Source organism: Tachyglossus aculeatus, unplaced genomic scaffold (assembly GCF_015852505.1).
Source record: "Tachyglossus aculeatus isolate mTacAcu1 unplaced genomic scaffold, mTacAcu1.pri SUPER_32, whole genome shotgun sequence".
Taxonomy (NCBI): Eukaryota; Metazoa; Chordata; class Mammalia; order Monotremata; family Tachyglossidae; genus Tachyglossus; species Tachyglossus aculeatus.
The window spans coordinates 2,661,885-2,679,520 of record NW_024044838.1 but is presented as its reverse complement, the minus strand read 5'-3'; the positions used below and the strand labels follow the sequence as shown (position 1 = coordinate 2,679,520).

Genomic DNA, 17,636 nt, shown 5'->3' with positions numbered 1-17,636 from the left:
AGTGTTGGAAAAAGTAGTACAACAGCGTTGATAGACATGATCCCTGCTAACAAAGAGTTAACAATCTGGAGGACAGTTGGGCAGGAAGAGAAAAGGGAATGGGGACAGGATAGTGTATGAGCAGAGGGAGATAGACTCTTTTGCCAACAAAGTAGTAGGGGAGATATGCCAATTCGTCTCACCGTGGGGCAAGAGAATTTTCAGCTCTCAGGACAGGTGATTGACCTCCTTCAGAAGAAATGGTCATTTTCTGTTAGAGCCCACTTTCTGTTAGAGACCCATTATGAGAAGCAGCATGATGTAGTGGATAGAACACGGGATGAGGAGTCAGAACGTCATGGGTTCTAATCCTAACTCTGCCACTTGTTTACTGTGGAACCTTGGGCAAGTCCCTTCTCTTCGCTGTGCCTCAGTTACCTCATCTGTAAAATGGGGATTGAGACTGCGAGCCCCACGTGGGACAGGGATTATGTCCAAACCGATCTGCTTGTATCCACCCCGGCATATAGTACAGTACCTGGCACACAGTAAGCCCTTAACAAGTACCATAATTATTATTATTATTCCAGGCATAACATCCTCCCTAGAGCAGCTTTCATTGCCTGATTCCTCAAGCTGTAGATGACAGGGTTCAGATCCGGGGGCACCATGGAATAGAAAACGGACAGAAGCAAGTCTCGACATGATGGACAATTGGAGGATGGAATCAGATATTCAGAAACACCCGTGGAAACGAAGAAAGTCACGACGATGAGATGGGGCAGACAGGTGGAGAAAGCTTTGGACCGGCCCTCTGCTGGCGGCATCCTCAGCTCGGCTGAGAAGATGCGGACATACGAGGTAGCTATGTATGCAAAACAGATGGCGAAGGAACTGGCAGAAAGGACATGAGTGAATATTCATGTATGTTTCCTTGGGGACCAGAGAGCTTCAGAAGCTGGGGGACGTCACAGAAAAACTGGTGGATTATGTTGGGCCCAGAGAAAGGTTCAGAGAAGGTGGCAGCCGTGTGCATGAGGCCGGAGAGCCCCCCGCTAAGCCAGGAGGCGGCTGCCATCTTCCCACAAACCCCTCTGTTCATGACGGCCTCATAACGCAAGGGGTGGCAGATGGCAGCGTAGCGATCATAGGACATCACTGTGATCAGGGCCACCTCAGAGACAACAGCCGAAACAAAGAAAAACACTTGCAGTACGCAGCCCTTGAAAGAAATAGAGTTGTTGTTGGTCACTGAATTGAAGAAAGATTTGGGGACGGTGACAGAGATGAGGCAGAGGTCGAGGACAGGACAGGTTCCTGAGGAAGAAGTACATGGGGGTGTGGAGGCCGCTGGTCGAGGGTGGTGACGGCGACGATGAGGAGATTCCCTGTCAGGGCCGCCAGGTAGACCAGGAGAAACAGCGATGGCGTGGACCAGCTGCAGCTCCCGGACCTCTGAGAGACCCAGGAGCAGGAATTCCATCACCACCGTGCCATTAGCCATCTGAGTGAAAGGAAAGTTTGGAGGAAACTTCCGCTTAGTGACATAACAAGAACACATATTTATTGAATGTCTGAAAACAGTTGTGACAAAGGTCCCCATGGGGACAAAAATTGCAAGACAGCACAGGAGTTTTTGACTAAGTTTGCCCCTCAGTTCCCCCTTCCCATAACTCTCCTGATTAACAAGTTATTTTTCTTGGTCTCCTAGAGTGTATTACCTCTGGCCTCAGATTCCTAGCACTAATGATAATAATAATAGCAATAATTGTGGTATTTGTGAAGTGCTTAGTATGTGCCAAGCACAATCTTAGCGCTGGTGTAGATTCAAGATAATCAGGTACCACCTGGGGCTCAATGTCTAAGTAGGAGGGAGAACAGTTATTGAATCCCCATTTTGGGATTGAGGGAATTGAGGCATAGGGAACTTGAGTGACTTGTCCGAGGTCACACAACATGTAATTGGCGTAGTAGGATTAGAACCCAGATCCTCTGACTTCCCAGGCTCATGTTATCAACCAATCAATCAACAATCATGCTTTTTTTCCAGTAGGCCGTGTTGCTTGGTCTAGGCATTACTACGAACGAAAACGAGCATTGAAAGATACCACTATTCCAGCTAAACATTCACGAAATGGAACTTCCTCCATTTAGCTCTAAGAACTTTTTTTTCCTTGCTGTTGGCCTAGAAAACCTACTTACTTCCGGTATAGTTTAGTAATAGTTTTAAAGTAATAACAAAATGTCTCCTGATACTACTAGTTGATGCCTAAGATATCTAGTACAGTGCCTCAGCGGTTAGTACAGTGCCTGGAACAAAGTAAGTGCTTAACAGATGCCATTATTATCCATTAGGCATTACCTTCTTTTGGGTCTGGTGAACCCTGGTTTCGTCTACCTCGATATACCTATAACGGGTTGTAAGAGTCATGCACCTAGCCCCACTTGTAGAGGAAGTGGGAAGGAGGAACTGTGGAAGTTGCTAAAAGAAGGCAAACATTCCTCCTCACCCCTCCCTGAATCAAGCAATCAGAGGTATTTATTGATTGCTTACTGTGCGAAGAGTGTGGTACTAAGCACTTGAGGGAGTAACGCCAATAACTGGGGAATTTGTAAAGTGTTTACAATATTCCAGGCACTGCACTGAGTGCTGGAGTAGATGCAAAAAAATCAGATTCTAACACAGTACGACCTGATTTTTTTTTTATTTGGTTAGTGCTTACTATGTGCCAGGAACTGTACTGGGGTAGCTGCAAAATTGGTCACAATCCATGTCTCCCATGGGGTTCAAATTCGTTATCCCCATTTTACAGATGAGGTACCTGAGGCACAGAGGAGTGAAGTGACTTTCTGTGCGAAGGTGAACCCGGGTTACCCGTCATCTCAAAATCAAACGCTATCTTGTGACTGCCCAAGCCATTAAGGAAGAACTCAGAAGTGCAGGTGGGATACTGGCCCCACAACCAAAACAGCTAGATTGACAGCCCAAGCCAGGAATTCAGAAAGTGTCCCTTGCCCCAGTGCCAATCAAATTATATATGGAGGAAGGGGGGAGGGCAGACATTGGATAAACTGAGACTGGAAGCTGGAGTAGCCTAGGAGCACACATGATGAATACCTGCAGCCTCTGACCTTTTGTGCAGCGGATCAAGACCTGTAACAACCGGCTGTGGGTCACCTCTGCCCAGAGCTTGGAATGTCCACTCTGCCTGCACCAAATAAGGAGCTGTGGGATGGCTGAGTGTCCTGTTGAACGCTTGTGGGGCTAGAAGCCAGGCGCTTTGCCATGGGTGGGTCACGCCTATATGTATTCATCCTAAATGGGAAGTGCACGTGGGTGGGAGCTAGCCGGCTCACCACGTGCAAACAAACGATAAGTTAATTCCTCCTGGGTGGGACCTGGGTGTTTTACCACGTGCCAGTAACATATAATTATATTCCTCCCAGTAGGGAAGCTATAATATCACTTAATAATCATATTCCTCCCAAAAGAGAGGTTCATTTCGCCACATACAAGATAGTCAAATAATTAAGTTCATCTCGCAGCATAGAGTTTGTATAAAACTCAGCCTTTAGGTCCCTGGTATCCCTCACCAAACCGATTCCAGAACGGACCCGTTCACAGGCAAAGGATGACACTTGCCCAAGATCACACAGCAGACAGGTGGCAGGGCTGGGATTAGAACCAAGGTCCTTCTGCCTCCCAGGCCCGTGCTCTATTTACAAAACCATGGTGTTTCTCCATTCATTAATTCAATCAATCGTATTTATTGAGCGCTTACTGCGTGCAGAACACTGTACTGAGCGCTTGAGAAGTACAAATCAGCAAGACGTAGAGACGGTCCCTATCCAACAACAGGCTCACAGTCTAGCAGTAATGATAACATTTCTTAGGCACTTACTATGTGCAATGCACTGTTCTAAGCGCTGGAGTAGATACAAGGTAATCAGGGTGTCCCCGTATGGCTCACAGGCTTCACCCCCCATTTTACAGGTGAGGGAACAGAGGCCCAGAGAAGTTAAGTGACTTGCCCAAAGTCACACAGCTGACTAGTGGCAGAAGCGGGATTGGAACCCACGACCTCTGACTCCCAAGTCCGGGCTCTTTCCACTAAGCCATGCTGCTTCTACAGCACTGTCTTCCCCAGCTACCTACTATATCTATCCCATCATTTAGTACAGTGCTTAACACATAGTAATTGCTTAACAAATACCATTATTCTATAATACCAAATATGATTATTTTTATCATTACAAAAAGTCTCCATTCTTTCCATGGTTTTGATCATTTTGAATCTACCCTAGCGCTTAGTCCAGGGCTTGACACATAGTTCATGTTTACCAAATACCATTTTTATATTATAACAAATGCGATTATCATTACAAGACTGCCACCATTCTGTCCATATGTTGTTGGATGACAAATAGTTAACCTTATCAGTTTTCTATCTTTACTTTCCTCCATTCTGTTCCTACTTATAGCAGCGGCCCATTTTGGATTAGATTGGAACAAAAACTTTGAAATTATATTAATCAGTTAGTGAATCACTGCCCTTCAATGTCACTCACTCAATCAATCGATCATGTTTACTGTGTGCAGCGCACCTGTACTAAACGCTTGGGAGAGTACAATATAATAGGATTGGTAGACACATTCCCTGCCTACAACTAGCTTAGAAGAGTTAAACAGAAGCAAGGCACATTTTCCTGACCTCAGGGACCTTACCCCAGAGTTTAGTACAGGGCCTGGCACAAGTAAGTGCTTAACAAATTCATTCATTCATTCATTCAATTGCATTTTTTGAACGCTTACTGTGTGCAGAGCACTGTACTAAGCGCTAGGAAAGTACAATTCAGCAACAGAGACAATCCCAGCCCACAACGGGCTTGCAGTTTAGAGGGAGACAGACAGACATTTTAATGATTTAACCATCTCAGGGAGAAAAGTCCTGAAAGTTTCAATTTTTTTAATTGAATTTGTTAAATGCTTACTATATGTCAGGCACTGTACTAAGCACTGGGCTCGAAACAAGCTAATCAATCAATCAATCGAATTTATTGAGCACTTACTGTGTGCACAGCACTGTACTAAGCGCTTGGGAAGTACAAGTTGGCAACGTATAGAAACGGTCCCTACCCAACAGTGGGCTTACAGTCTAGAAGGGGGAGATGTGTCAAATTGGACTCATTCCATGATCCATCTGAGGCTCACAGTATTAGTTCCCATTTTACAAATGAGATAAATGAGGCACAGAGAAATTAAGTGACTTGCCCAAGTTCACACAGCAGACAAGTGAGAGGGCTGGAATTAGAACCCAGGTTCTTATTACTCCCAAGCCCATGCTTCATCCCCTAGGCCACACAACATCTCATCTACAAGCTCCCTTAGAGTTTAAATTATTCCTCAAATATAAAATGTACATTGTGAGAACATGCAGAAAAAAATCCCCAACAGTCTGCATCAACAAAATTGAAACAAGTGACCTTTTCATCGTAATAATCAAATGCTTAATTCAGGCTCAAGAAATATTTGACTGACCTCACCTGTTTCCTAGGTTTCTAAATATGTTACAAGAGAGACAATAATTAGACAATACAAATATCATCTAACAAATCAAGGCACATGTTCCCTGCCCTCAAGGATCTTTCAATCTAACAGGGGAGACAAACAAAAATTTTGGTCCCAAATACATATTTTAGATTCTATCCTGCTGTACCCCAACAAGATAATTATACCAAAGGCTACTGAATCTGTTTGCGTTCACAAACTCATCACAGCCCCTTGATGCTTACCATATGGAAATACTGTTTTTTTTTCTGAGACAAGGGCAGTCTGGAAGGCTGACTGACAGACAGATGGAACAGATTAATCTGAGATCCGATCCCAGGTCTCTTGCTGACTCGCTAGGAGACTCTGGGCAAATATCAGCCTCTCTTTGTGTTTCCGGATCATCATGGGAACGAAGAGGATGGAGAGTGGAAGGAACTTGTTTACAGGGTCAGATCACCCAGTGTGAGGGATAAGCTCCATCCGTACAGAGGTGGTCAGTGTTTCAGTTCTTCTACTGTCATTGAAAACGCTGAGACCCACAAAGACACTCAAATGTGTGTCTGAAATGCTCTGAAGTACAAATCCATTTCATCAGGTCTCAGTGCATCGCAGGGAAACTGGTGATATTTAATGACCTGATGTGGTTTTTGGAGACAAGAGTCATAGGGAAAGTCCCGTGGCGGGAGATGAAGGCAATTAGCCCCAGTGGACACTATTGTGGAGATGTGGTCTGCTGGGAGAGGGAGAGGAGAAAGGGGAAGGCAAAACAGAATTTTAGTGCTGTTAGAAGTTCATATTTCCAGACTGTGAGCCAGTTGCTGGGTAGGGACTGTCTCTATTTGCTTCTGAACTGTGCTTACCAAGCACTTAGTACAGTACTCTGCACACAGTAAGTGCTCAATAAATACGATTGAATGAATGACTGAATGAATATTTGCAGAGGCACAATATTTGTCTAGTGGAAAGAGCATTGGTTTGGGTGCAAGAGGTCCTGGATTGTAAACCTAGCACTGCCACTTGCCTGTTGTGTGAGTGAGCACGGGCAAGTCACTAAACTTCTCTGTGCCTCAGTTTTCTCGACTGTAAAATGGGGATTCAATACCTGTTCTCCCTCCTACTTAGACCGTGAATTCCATGTGGGGCTACTTGTGAGGAGCAGCGTGGCCCAGTGGGGAGCACATGGGACTGGGAGTCATAGGACTCAGAGGCCATGTCCAAATCTGAGCTTCTTATCTTCTCACCCAAACTCTGTCCACTCCCAGACTTTCCTGTCACTGCAGATGACACCACCATCCTTCCCATCTCACAAGCCCGAGTCCTGTCTGTCACACCTTCACAACATCGCTCATATCTGCCCTTTCCTCTCCATGCAAACTGCTACCACGTTAATACAATCACTTAGTCTATACCGCCTAGATTACTGCATCAGCCTCCTTGCCGTCCTTCCAATCTCCTGCCTCTCTCCACTCCAGTCCAGATTTCACTTGGCTGCCTGGATCATCTTTCTACAGAAACGTTCAAGGCATGTCACCCCCACTCCTCAAAAATCTCCAGTGGCTGCCAATCCATCTCCTTATCAAACAAAAACTCCTCACCATTGGCTTTAAAACACTCCATCACCTAGCCTCCTCCTACTTCACCTGGCTTCTCTCATTCTACAACCCAGCCCACATACTTGGCTCCACTGGTGCTAACCTTCTCAGTGTGCTTCGATCTCACCTGTCCCACCATCGACACCTGAACTACGTCCTAGCTCTGGCTACGAATGCCCTCCCTCCTTAAATGTGCCAGACAATTCTCTCTCACCACTTCAAAGCCTTACTGAAAGCATATATCCTTCAAAATGCCTTCCCAGACTTAGTCCTACTTTTTCTCATCTCCCATTTCCTTCTGTGTTGCCCTAACTTTCTCCCTTTGCTCTTCCCCCCTCTCCCAGCCCCATAGCACTTATATATATATATCTGTAATTTTGTTTATTGGTATTGATGTCTGCTTATTTTTACTGATGTCTGTCTCCCCCCTTCTAGACCGTAAACTCATTGTCGGCAGGGATGGCCACTCTTAATTGTTGTATTGTACTTTCCCAAGTGCTTAGTACAGTGCTCTGCACACAGTAAGTGCTTAATAAATATGAATGAATGAATGAATGAATGAATGAATGAATGAATGAGTCAGAGGACCTGGATTTTAATCCCGGCTCCACCATTTGCCTGTGGAGTGATCTTCAGCAAATCAATTTTTCTCTGTGCCTTAGTTCCCTCATTTGTAAAATGGGAATTAAGACTGTAAGCCCCATGTGCGACATGGACTAGATCCAACCTGATGATCTTGTATTTACTCCAGCTCTTAGTACAATGTCAAGCACATGTAAATGCTTACCATCATCATCATCAATGGTATTTATTAAGCACTTAGCATATGCAGAGCACTGTACTAAGTAGTTAGAGTAGTTCAATGCAACATACGTGGTAGACATGTTCCCTGCCCACAACCTGCTTACAGCCTAGAGAGGGAGAGAGACATTTGATGTAATTGCTGCTTCGGGGGAGAAGCAGCATGGCTCAGTGGAACGAGCACGAGCTTGGGAGTCAGAGGTCAGGGGTTCGAATCCCAGCTCTGCCACTTGTCAGCTGTGTGATCTTGGACAAGCCAATTAACTTCTCTGCCTCAGTTACCTCATCTGGAAAATGGGGATCAAGAATGTGAACCCCACGTGAGACAACCTGATCACCTTGTATCCCCCCAGTGCTTAGAACAGTGCTTTGCACATAGTAAGCACTTAACAAATACCATTATTATTATTATTATCATAAATAAATGATTCATAATGTTGACTCTAAAGACATGCACATATTTGCTGTGGGGCTGAAGATTAGGTGAATACCAACTATCAATACCACAAAAAAGGGAACAGTGCCAACTTGATTAACTTTTGTGTCTAACTCAGGACTTACAACAGTGCTTGATAAGTGACAAGTGCTTAACAAATATTATTATTATTATTATCATTGTTGTTATCATAATCAATTCACATCTTTCAGAGCAGGGACAATAGAATCTTTGGTCTTATGGTCCATGAAGGTGACTCTAAATCTCTCGAAGTCTATCATCCTCAGCACTGGGTTGATCTGAAATGTCTGGACCCTCAAACATGAAGGCCACAGCCCTAGCTGACCTTCAGAACTCCCCTGGGAGTGGATCAGGCTCAAGGCCAGTGAGGGAAATGTGCTCCTGAGGAGACCAATACCCTTCTGTGTGCAGGACACTGAACTATGTACTTGGGAGAGTAAAATGCAACATAGTTGTTGACGTGCTCCTTTGCCACAGTGAATCAATCTAGTAACGGTATTTATGGAGTGCTTACTTTGTACAGACCACTATACTAAGAGCTAGGAAGAGTACAACACAACAGAGTTGGTAGATATGCTTCCTGCCCATAATCAATCAATCAATCAATAGTATTTAATGAGTATTTACTCTGTGCAGGACACTGTACAAAGTGCTTGGGGGAATACAACACAAGTATATTATATATAATATTATATATATATATATATATATATATATATATATATAATGATGGTATTTGGTAAGTGCTTACTACGTGTCAAGCACTGTTCTAAGTGCTGGGGTAGAAACAAGGTAATCAGGTTGACCCACGTGGAGCTTCCAGTCTTAATCCCCATTTTGCAGATGAGGTAATTGAGGCCCAGAGAAGTTAAGTGACTTGCCTAAAGTCACACAGCTGACAGGTGGCAGAGCCAGGATTAGAACCCATGTCCTCTGACTCCCAAGCCTCTGCTCTTACCATTAAGGCATATATATATATATTTATTCAATCGAATTTATTGAGCTCTGTGTACAAAGCAATGTACTAAGCACTTGGGAAAGTACAATACAAGAATAAAGAAACAGATTAATTCAATCGCATCTTTTTCATTCATTCAATCATACTTATTGAGCACTTACTCTGATGCAGAGCACTGTACCAATTGCTTAATTGTTTCCCTGTCATTTATTCATTCAGTTGTATTTATTGAACACTTCCTGTGTGCAGAGCACTATACTAAGTGCTTGGAAAGTACAATTTGACAACAAATAGAGACAATCCCTACCCAACAATGGCTCACAATCTAGAAGCGGGGAGACAGACAACAAAACAAAGCAAGTAGACAGGCATCAATAGCATCAGTATAAATAAATAGAATTATAGATATTTACATATGTTTAATAAAATAAATAGAATAATGAATATGAACATATATAAACAAGTGTTGTGGGATAGGGAGGGGGGTTGAGCAGAGCGAGGGAGTCAGGGCAGTGGGGAGGGGAGGAGGACCAGAGGAAAAGCAGGGCTCAGTCTGGGAAAGTCTCCTGGAGAAGGTGAGCTTTCAGTAGGGCTTTGAAGGGGGGAAATGTGCTAGTTTGGTGCATGTGAGGTGGGAGGGCATTTCAGGTCAGAGGTAGAATGTGGGCCAGGGGTCGACAGCGGGACAGGCAAGAATGAGGCACAGTGAGGAGGTTAGTGGCAGAGAAGCAGAGTGTGAGGGCTGGGCTGAAGAAGGAGTGAAGGGAGGTGAGGTAAGAGGGGGCAAGGTGATGGAGAACTTTGAAGCCAATAGTGAGAAGATTTTGCTGTCCACAATGAGCTTACAATCTAGAGGTATGAGAGAGACATTAATATAAATAAATTAATTACAGATATGGGCATAAGTGCTGTAAGGCTGGGAGGGGGGATGGACAAAGGAAAAACTTCAGGGCGATGCAGAAGGGAGTGGGAGAAGAGGAAAGGGAGGAGTCGTCAGGGAAGGCCTCTTGAGGGAGATGTGCTCTCAAGAAGGCATTGAAGGTGGGGAGAGTAATTTTCGGGTTTAAAGAGGGAAGACATTCCAGGCCAGAAGCAGGACGTGGGTGGGGGTTCGCCGATGCGATAGATGAGAAAGAGGTACAATGAAATGTTTAGCATTAGAGGAGTGAAGTGTGCAGGCTGGATTGTAGTAGGAGAGTAGCAAGGTCAGGTAGGAGGGGGCAAGGTGATTGAGTGCTTTAAAGCCAATGGTGTGGAGTTTTCGTTTGATCTGGAGGTGGATGGGCAGCTACTGGGGTTTCCTGAGGAGTGGGGAAACATGTCTTGAACGTTTTTGTAGAAAAATGATCTGGGAATCAGAGTGAATTATGGACTCTGGTTGGGTGGGCCACGAGGCTGGGAGGTCAACAAGGAGGCTGATGCAGTAATCCAGGAGGAATAGGATGAGTGATTGTATTAATATGGTAGCAGTTTGAATGGAGGTGAAAGGACTGATTTTAGTGATGGTATGAAGGTGGGACCAACAGGATTTAGGATTTGTATATGTGGGTTGAATGAGAGAGAGAGGTCAAGGATAACGTCAAAGTTATGGGCTTGTGAGACCAGAAGGATGGTGTTGTCGTCTACGGTGATGGGAAAGTCAGGGAGAGAACAGGTTTTGGGAAGGACGGAAAGGAGTTCTGTTTTGGACATGCTAAATTTGAGGTGATGGGAGGACATCCAAGTAGAGATGTCTTGAAGGCAAGATGAAATGTGAGCCTGCAGAGAGGGAGGGACATCAGAACTGGAGATGAAGATTTGGATGTCATCTGCTTAGAGGTGGAAGGTGAAGCCATGGGAGCAAATTAGGTCTCAAAGGAGTGGGTGTAGGTACAGCAGCATGAGGTACAGACTGAAGTGGGGAGAGATATGAGGGTGGGAAATCAGAGTGGAGGCTGATGCAGTAATCCAGTCGGGATAGGATGAGAGATTGAACCAGCAGGGTAGTGGTTTGGATGGAGAGGACAGGGCGGATCTTGGCGATGTTGCGGAGGTGAGAGCGGCAGTTTTTGGTGACGGATTGAATGCGAAGGGTGAACGAGAGAGAAGAGTCGAGAATGAAACCAAGGTTGCGGGTTTGTGAGACGGGAAGGATGGTAGTGCTGTCTACAGTGATGGGAAAGCCAGGGAGAGGGCAGGGTTTGGGAGGGAAGATAACGAGTTCAGTCTTGGACATATTGAATTTTAGATGGCGGGCAGACACTCAAATGGAGATGTCCTGAAGGCAGGAGGAGACACGAGCCTGAAGGGAGGGAGAGAGAGTAGGGGCAGAGATGTAGATTTGGGTGTCATCAGCGTAGAGATGATAGTTGAAGCCGTGAGTGCGAATGAGTTCACCAAGGGAGTGAGCTAGTGCTCCTCTGCCGCTAGCCTCCTCACTGTGCCCCGTTCTCGCCTGTTTCACCGTCGACCCCTGGCCCACGTCCTCCCCCTTGGCCTCTAATGCACTCCCTCCGCACATCCGCCAAACTAGCTCTCTTCCTCCCTTCAAAGCCCTACTGAGAGCTCAACTCCTCCAGGAGGCCTTCCCAGAGTGAGCCCCCTCCTTCCTCTCCCCCTCCCCATTCCCCCGCCCTACCTCCTTCCCCTCCCCACAGCACCTGTATATATATTTGTACAGATTCATTACTCTATTTTACTTGTACATATTTACTATTGTATTTATTTTATTTTGTTAATATGTCTTGTTTTGTTGTCTGTCTCCCCGTTCTAGACTGTGAGCCTGTTGTTGGGTAGGGACGGTCTCTATATGTTGCCAACTTGTACTTCCCAAGCGCTCAGTGCAGTGCTTTGCACACAGTAAGCACTCAATAAATACGATTGAATGAATGAATAAATGAATGAACATGGACCTGGCTGTCATACAACCTGGGTTCTAATTCAGGCTCCATCGCTTGTTTGCTGTGTGAGTTTGCTCTTCCTCTTTGTCTCTGTTTCCCCATCTGTAAAATGGGTATAAGGTCTACTCCCTCTACTAAGACTATGAGTTCCATGTGGAACAGGGGATGTGTCCAGCCTGAATATCTAGGCCACGGTGCTCTAGACTGTAATCTAGACTAAGAAAATTGAGAAGCCTAGTGGAAAGAGGCCTGGATTCTAATTCCAGCTCCACCCCTTGTGTGTTGTATAAATGTGGGAAAGCTACTTCATTTATCTATACCTCAGTTCCCTCATCTTCAAATTGGGGATTCAACACCTGTTATTAGTAATAATAATAATAATGGCATTTGTTAAGTGCTTACTATATGCCAAGCACTGTCTTAAGTAGTTACAAGGTAATCAGGTTGTCCCACGTGGGGCTCACAGTCTTAATCCCCATTTTACACATGAGGTAACTGAAGCACAGAGAAGTTAAGTGACTTGTCCAAAGTCACACAGCAGATAAGTGGAAGACCCGGGATTAGAACCCACGACCTCTGAGTCCCAAGCCCATAATCTTTCCACTAAGCCATGATGCTTCTCTGTTCTCCCACCTAGTTAGCCCGAAAACCCAATGTGGGACTTGTTTATCTTTTATCTACCCCAGCACTTAGTACAATGATTGGCACACAGTGAGTTCTTAATAAGCATCACAATTATTATTGTCATTATTAGTTATTATCAGTTTTAATAATAAGCTCCTTGAGTGCAGAGAACAAGTGCCTTGTTACTGTTGTTTTTTTCCTAAATCTTAAACAGAATGCCTAACGTTTAATAGGAACTCAATAAACGTCATTGATGAACAGTGAGAAGCAGCATGGCCTTGTGGATAGATCCCGACGCTGGGAGTCACAAGGACCTAGGTTCTAATACCAGCTCTGCCACCTGCCTACTGTGTGACCTTGGCCAAGTCACTTAACGTCTCTGGGCCTCAGTTCCCTTATCTGTAACATGGAGATTAAGACTGTGAGCCCCGTGTGGGACAGGAACTTTGTCCAACCTGAATAGGTCTTATCTAACTCAGCGCCTAGTACGGTGCCTGGCACATACTAAGCACTTAACAAATACCATAAAATATTCTGTCCTTAGTGACAATCCTGACTCAATCTGGGTGGACACCATTGATTTCTGAGAGGCCGTGGTGTTGAAGTCACAGAAAACTAGCCTAAGGCAGGACTCCAGGTGGCATGGTCCACAGCCCAGTGGTTTTGAGGATAGGATGAAAGGATCTCTCGTGATTTCAAATAGGACTCTGTTAAGACATCGGAGGAGTTCTCACTTTTTAGTCATCCTCTAGACTGCAAGCTCGTTGTGGGCAGGGAATGTGTCTACCAACTCTGCTATATTGTACTCTCCCAAGCACACAATACAGTGTCTGCACACGGTAAGCACTCAGCAAATGCGACTGATTGATATATTCCTCTAGACCGTAAACTCATTGGTGCCAGGAAATGTGTCTACTAACTCTGCTGCATTGTGCTCTCACAAGTGCTTAGTATAGTGCTCTACACACAATAGGCACTCAGTAAATATCATAAATATTGTTAGCAGGGACACAGTCCTGACCTAGGGCTCGCAATCCGCATGATCCCCATTTTACATACGAGGAAACCGAGGCACAGAGAGATTACTAAACTTTCCTAAAGTCACAAAGCAAGCCGGTGGCAGAGCTGGAACCTGGTAACCTGGTGTCCAACCCAGTACTCTATCATTTGGGCAACATTGTCTACTTTTCCCCTCTCTTATTCAATACAGGCATATCCCGACCCATGGCCAATGTCACCACCATGATCGAATTCCTCCTCCTGGGATACTCTGAGGTCCAGGAGCTGCAGCTGGTCCACGCCGTGCTGTTCCTGCTGGTCTACCTGGCGGCCCTGATGGGGAATCTCCTCATCGTCGCCATCACTGCCCTCGACCGGTGCCTCCACACCCCATGTACTTCTTCCTCAGGCACCTGTCCATCCTCGACCTCTGCCTCATATCCGTTACCGTCCCCAAATCCATTAGTAACGCCGTGATAAACAGTTGATCTATTTCCTCGGCTGGATGCAGCCTTCAAGTCTTCTTCTTTGCCTTCTGTGTCTGTTTGGAGGTGGGCCTCCTCACAGCGATGTCCTACAACTGCTATGTGTCCATCTGCCTCTCCCTACGCTATGACACCATCATGGCTTCAGGGGCCTGTGGGAAGATGGCCCTCGCCTCGTGGCTCAGTGGGGAACTCATGGAGATCCTTTATGTCTCTAATATTTTCTCCCTGCCCTTCTGTGGCCCTGCAGAGATCCACCATTTCTTTTGCGATGTCCCCCAGGTATTAAAGCTCGTCTGCCCTGGAGACACAGTGGGAGAAGTGGGTGTTATCTGCCTCATCACTACTGTGGATTTTTTCTCTTTTATTTTAATCGTTTACTCTTACATCAACATCTTCTGGGCGGCACTGAAGTTTCCATCCACCAAGGGCCGAGCCAAAGCCTTCTCCACCTGCCTGCCCCACCTCGTCATCGTCACCATGTTCCTTTCCTCTGGTGGCTTTGAATACCTCAGTCCAGTTCCTGATTCCACTTCTCTTCTGGACCTTTTCCTCCCCATATTCTATGCCATAGTACCCCCACTCTGAACCACGTCATTTATAGCCCGAGGAACAGGGACATAAAGACTGCCCTGGGGGAAGACTTCAGGGGGGAAGGAATTTGCTTAGGATGAGGGTCTTTGCCTTAGAATAAGGTTTCTGGAACTACTGATGAAGCAGAGCCTAGGGGTCACCAAGTAGACTCTCATTTATTTATTTTTATGTTAATTTCTGCCTCCCCCTCTGGACTGTAAGCTGGTTTTGGGGAGGAAATGTTTATGTTATGTTGTTGCACTGTACTCTCCTAAGTGCTCAGTTCAGTGCTCCGCACACAGTATCAATAAACAAGATTGACTGACTGACTGAATGACCACCAGATTGGGGTTACTGGCAAAAAAATTCAATCTGCTTCCACTTCTGCTATTATTTCTTCTACTGCTACTGCACAAGGAGCAGCACAGTCTAGTGGAAAGAGCCGGGGCCTGGGAGCCAGATGGCCTTAGCGCTCATCCCAGAGTCTACCACTTGCCCGCTGACTTTGGACAAGTCACTTCCCTTCTCTGTGCCTCAGTTTCAACTGTAATATGGGGATTCAATCCCTGTTCTCCGTTCTACTTAGACTGTGAGCCCCATGTGGGACAGGGAGTCTCTTCAGCCTGATTATCTTGTATTTAGCCTTGTATCTTCTCCTCGAAGAGACATTCCCTGATTAAGCCCTCTTTTACCTTGCTTACACTCCCTTCAGGGTTATCTATGCACTTCAGCTTGTGACTTTTGGACACTTGATAGTCACCCCACCCCCAACCCCAGTACTTATGTTTACATCTTTAAACTATATATTACACATTATTTATTCCTATCAATGTCAGTTTCCCTCTCTAGAGTGTAAGTTCATTGTGGGCAGGGATCATGTCTGCTAATTGTGTTGAATTGTATTCTCCTGAGCACTTATTACAGTGCTCTGCACATAGTAAGTCCTCAAAAATGCAATTGATTGATTGATTGATCTACCCCAGTGCATAGAACAGTGCCTAATACTTAGTAAGCACTTAACAAATACTATTTTAAAAAATCAATCAATCCTATTTAGTGAGCAACTTTGATCTATAATTTACCTCTCGCTTATTTTCTAGTGAGTTGCTACTTCTTTAGTACTTACTACTTATGCCTACTTACTCTACTTGTTGCTTTACAGAACAGTAGCAGTGTGGTGTAGTAGATAGAACACAGGCCTGAGAGTCAGAAGGGCCTGGGTTCAAATCCCTGCTCTGTAACATGTATGCTGTGTGACCCTAAGTCACTTCACTTCTCTGGGCCTCAGTTACCTCTTCTGTAAAATGGGTATTAAGATTGTAAGTCCCATGCAGGACAAGAACTGTGTACAACCTGAGTAGCTTGTATCTACCCCAAAGCTTTGGTCAGTGCCTAACACATGGTAAGTGCTCCCCAAATACCATAAAAAAATATTAGAGGTGTCTTTTGGTTTGAGGATAGGGCTGCCAGTGGTAAGATGGATCTGTGGCTGTGAATATATCCACCCACAAGGTTTAGAACAATGTTTGGCACATAGCACTTAATAAGTACCATTCTTAATATTATTATTATTTTGAGAAGGATTATGATACTTTCTCAGTAAAAGTTTTAGAAAGATGCTTTGAGCAGTAAAAGGTGCTCTAGGCTGAAGACAGGAGAGAGAAGGTGACTGAGATTCTAGTGTGGTCACTGGTGCCTGAAATAGCCTGAAATCACCATACCCAATAGTCCCTGGCTTAATTGCCAGGCCACAGCTCTCTCCAACTTTAATGCCCCCCATAATCAATCAATGTTATTTATTGAGAGATTAGTGTGAGCAGAGTTCTATACTAAACGCTTGAGACTGCTATTCAATAAAATTGGTAGACATGTTTCCCTGCCCATAGCGAGTTTACGTTCTAGAGGGGGAGACAGATATAAATGAATAAGCAATTGAATGATTCCAATCAATCAATCATAATTATTGAGCATATGTTGTGTGCAGAGCACTGTACTGAGCACTTGGAAGAGTACAATATAAAAGAATTGTTAGACACATTCCCTGCTCACGACAAGCTTGCAAGGTTTTCTGCTCTGCTCTGGCCACTGAGCATATGCACAGTGAAAATACTGAAGCTGGGATTGGAAGCCAGGTCCTCCAACTTCCAGTCCCAGGCTCTTTCCAGTAAGCCACACTGCTTTTCTTGGGTGCATAAAGGGAGAATTTGGGATGAGTGATAACTGGGACTTCTTCTGTCCACGGTGTCCAGAGCAGCGGAAGGAGAGCCCCTCTGCAAAATAACTGTTCTGAGCACCTCATAGATATCTATGCCAGGGAAATGGGGTTGTCTAGGAAAAAGAAGGGCAGTTATTCAGCTGGGAGCCTATGAGTCCATGCTGGTCCTTTGATACAGAGGCAACGTCCAGGCTGAGGGATCTTCCTTATGTGGGGACTGATTCTCCCACTTGGGCATAGGGGAACAGGGTTCAGCCAATCTCCTGCCACCCAGACTGCCAGGGGGTGGCAATCTCAACACAGCAACACCACTGGCAGATAAACGCATTTCTAGCCATCCAGGGTGCCCACCTGTTGCTGGGCTTAATAGGACAGATGGATATTCGGCAGAGTCAAGGATGGAGGGAGAGAAAGAGAGAGAGAGTGAGAGAGACCCTCACCCATCCTCATAGGCACTGGGGACCTGAGGTGAGGGGAAAGATGTATTCGTTTTGAGGGTGGCTAGAGGGAATGAATGGTATTT

The 17,636-nt window shown here is 45.2% G+C and overlaps 1 protein-coding gene across 1 annotated transcript; it reads right to left on the bottom strand.

Annotated features, from left to right (window-relative positions):
• Nucleotides 1-207: 207 nt before the first annotated feature.
• Nucleotides 208-14,798, bottom strand: LOC119921897 (putative olfactory receptor 14L1). Its single transcript, XM_038741877.1, has 6 exons — nt 14,713-14,798; nt 3,098-3,188; nt 2,855-2,951; nt 952-1,230; nt 603-844; nt 208-228 (listed from the first exon to the last, which is right to left on the bottom strand). The coding sequence occupies exons 1-6, from the start codon at nt 14,796-14,798 to the stop codon at nt 208-210; spliced, it is 816 nt and encodes a 271-aa protein (XP_038597805.1).
• Nucleotides 14,799-17,636: the final 2,838 nt, after the last annotated feature.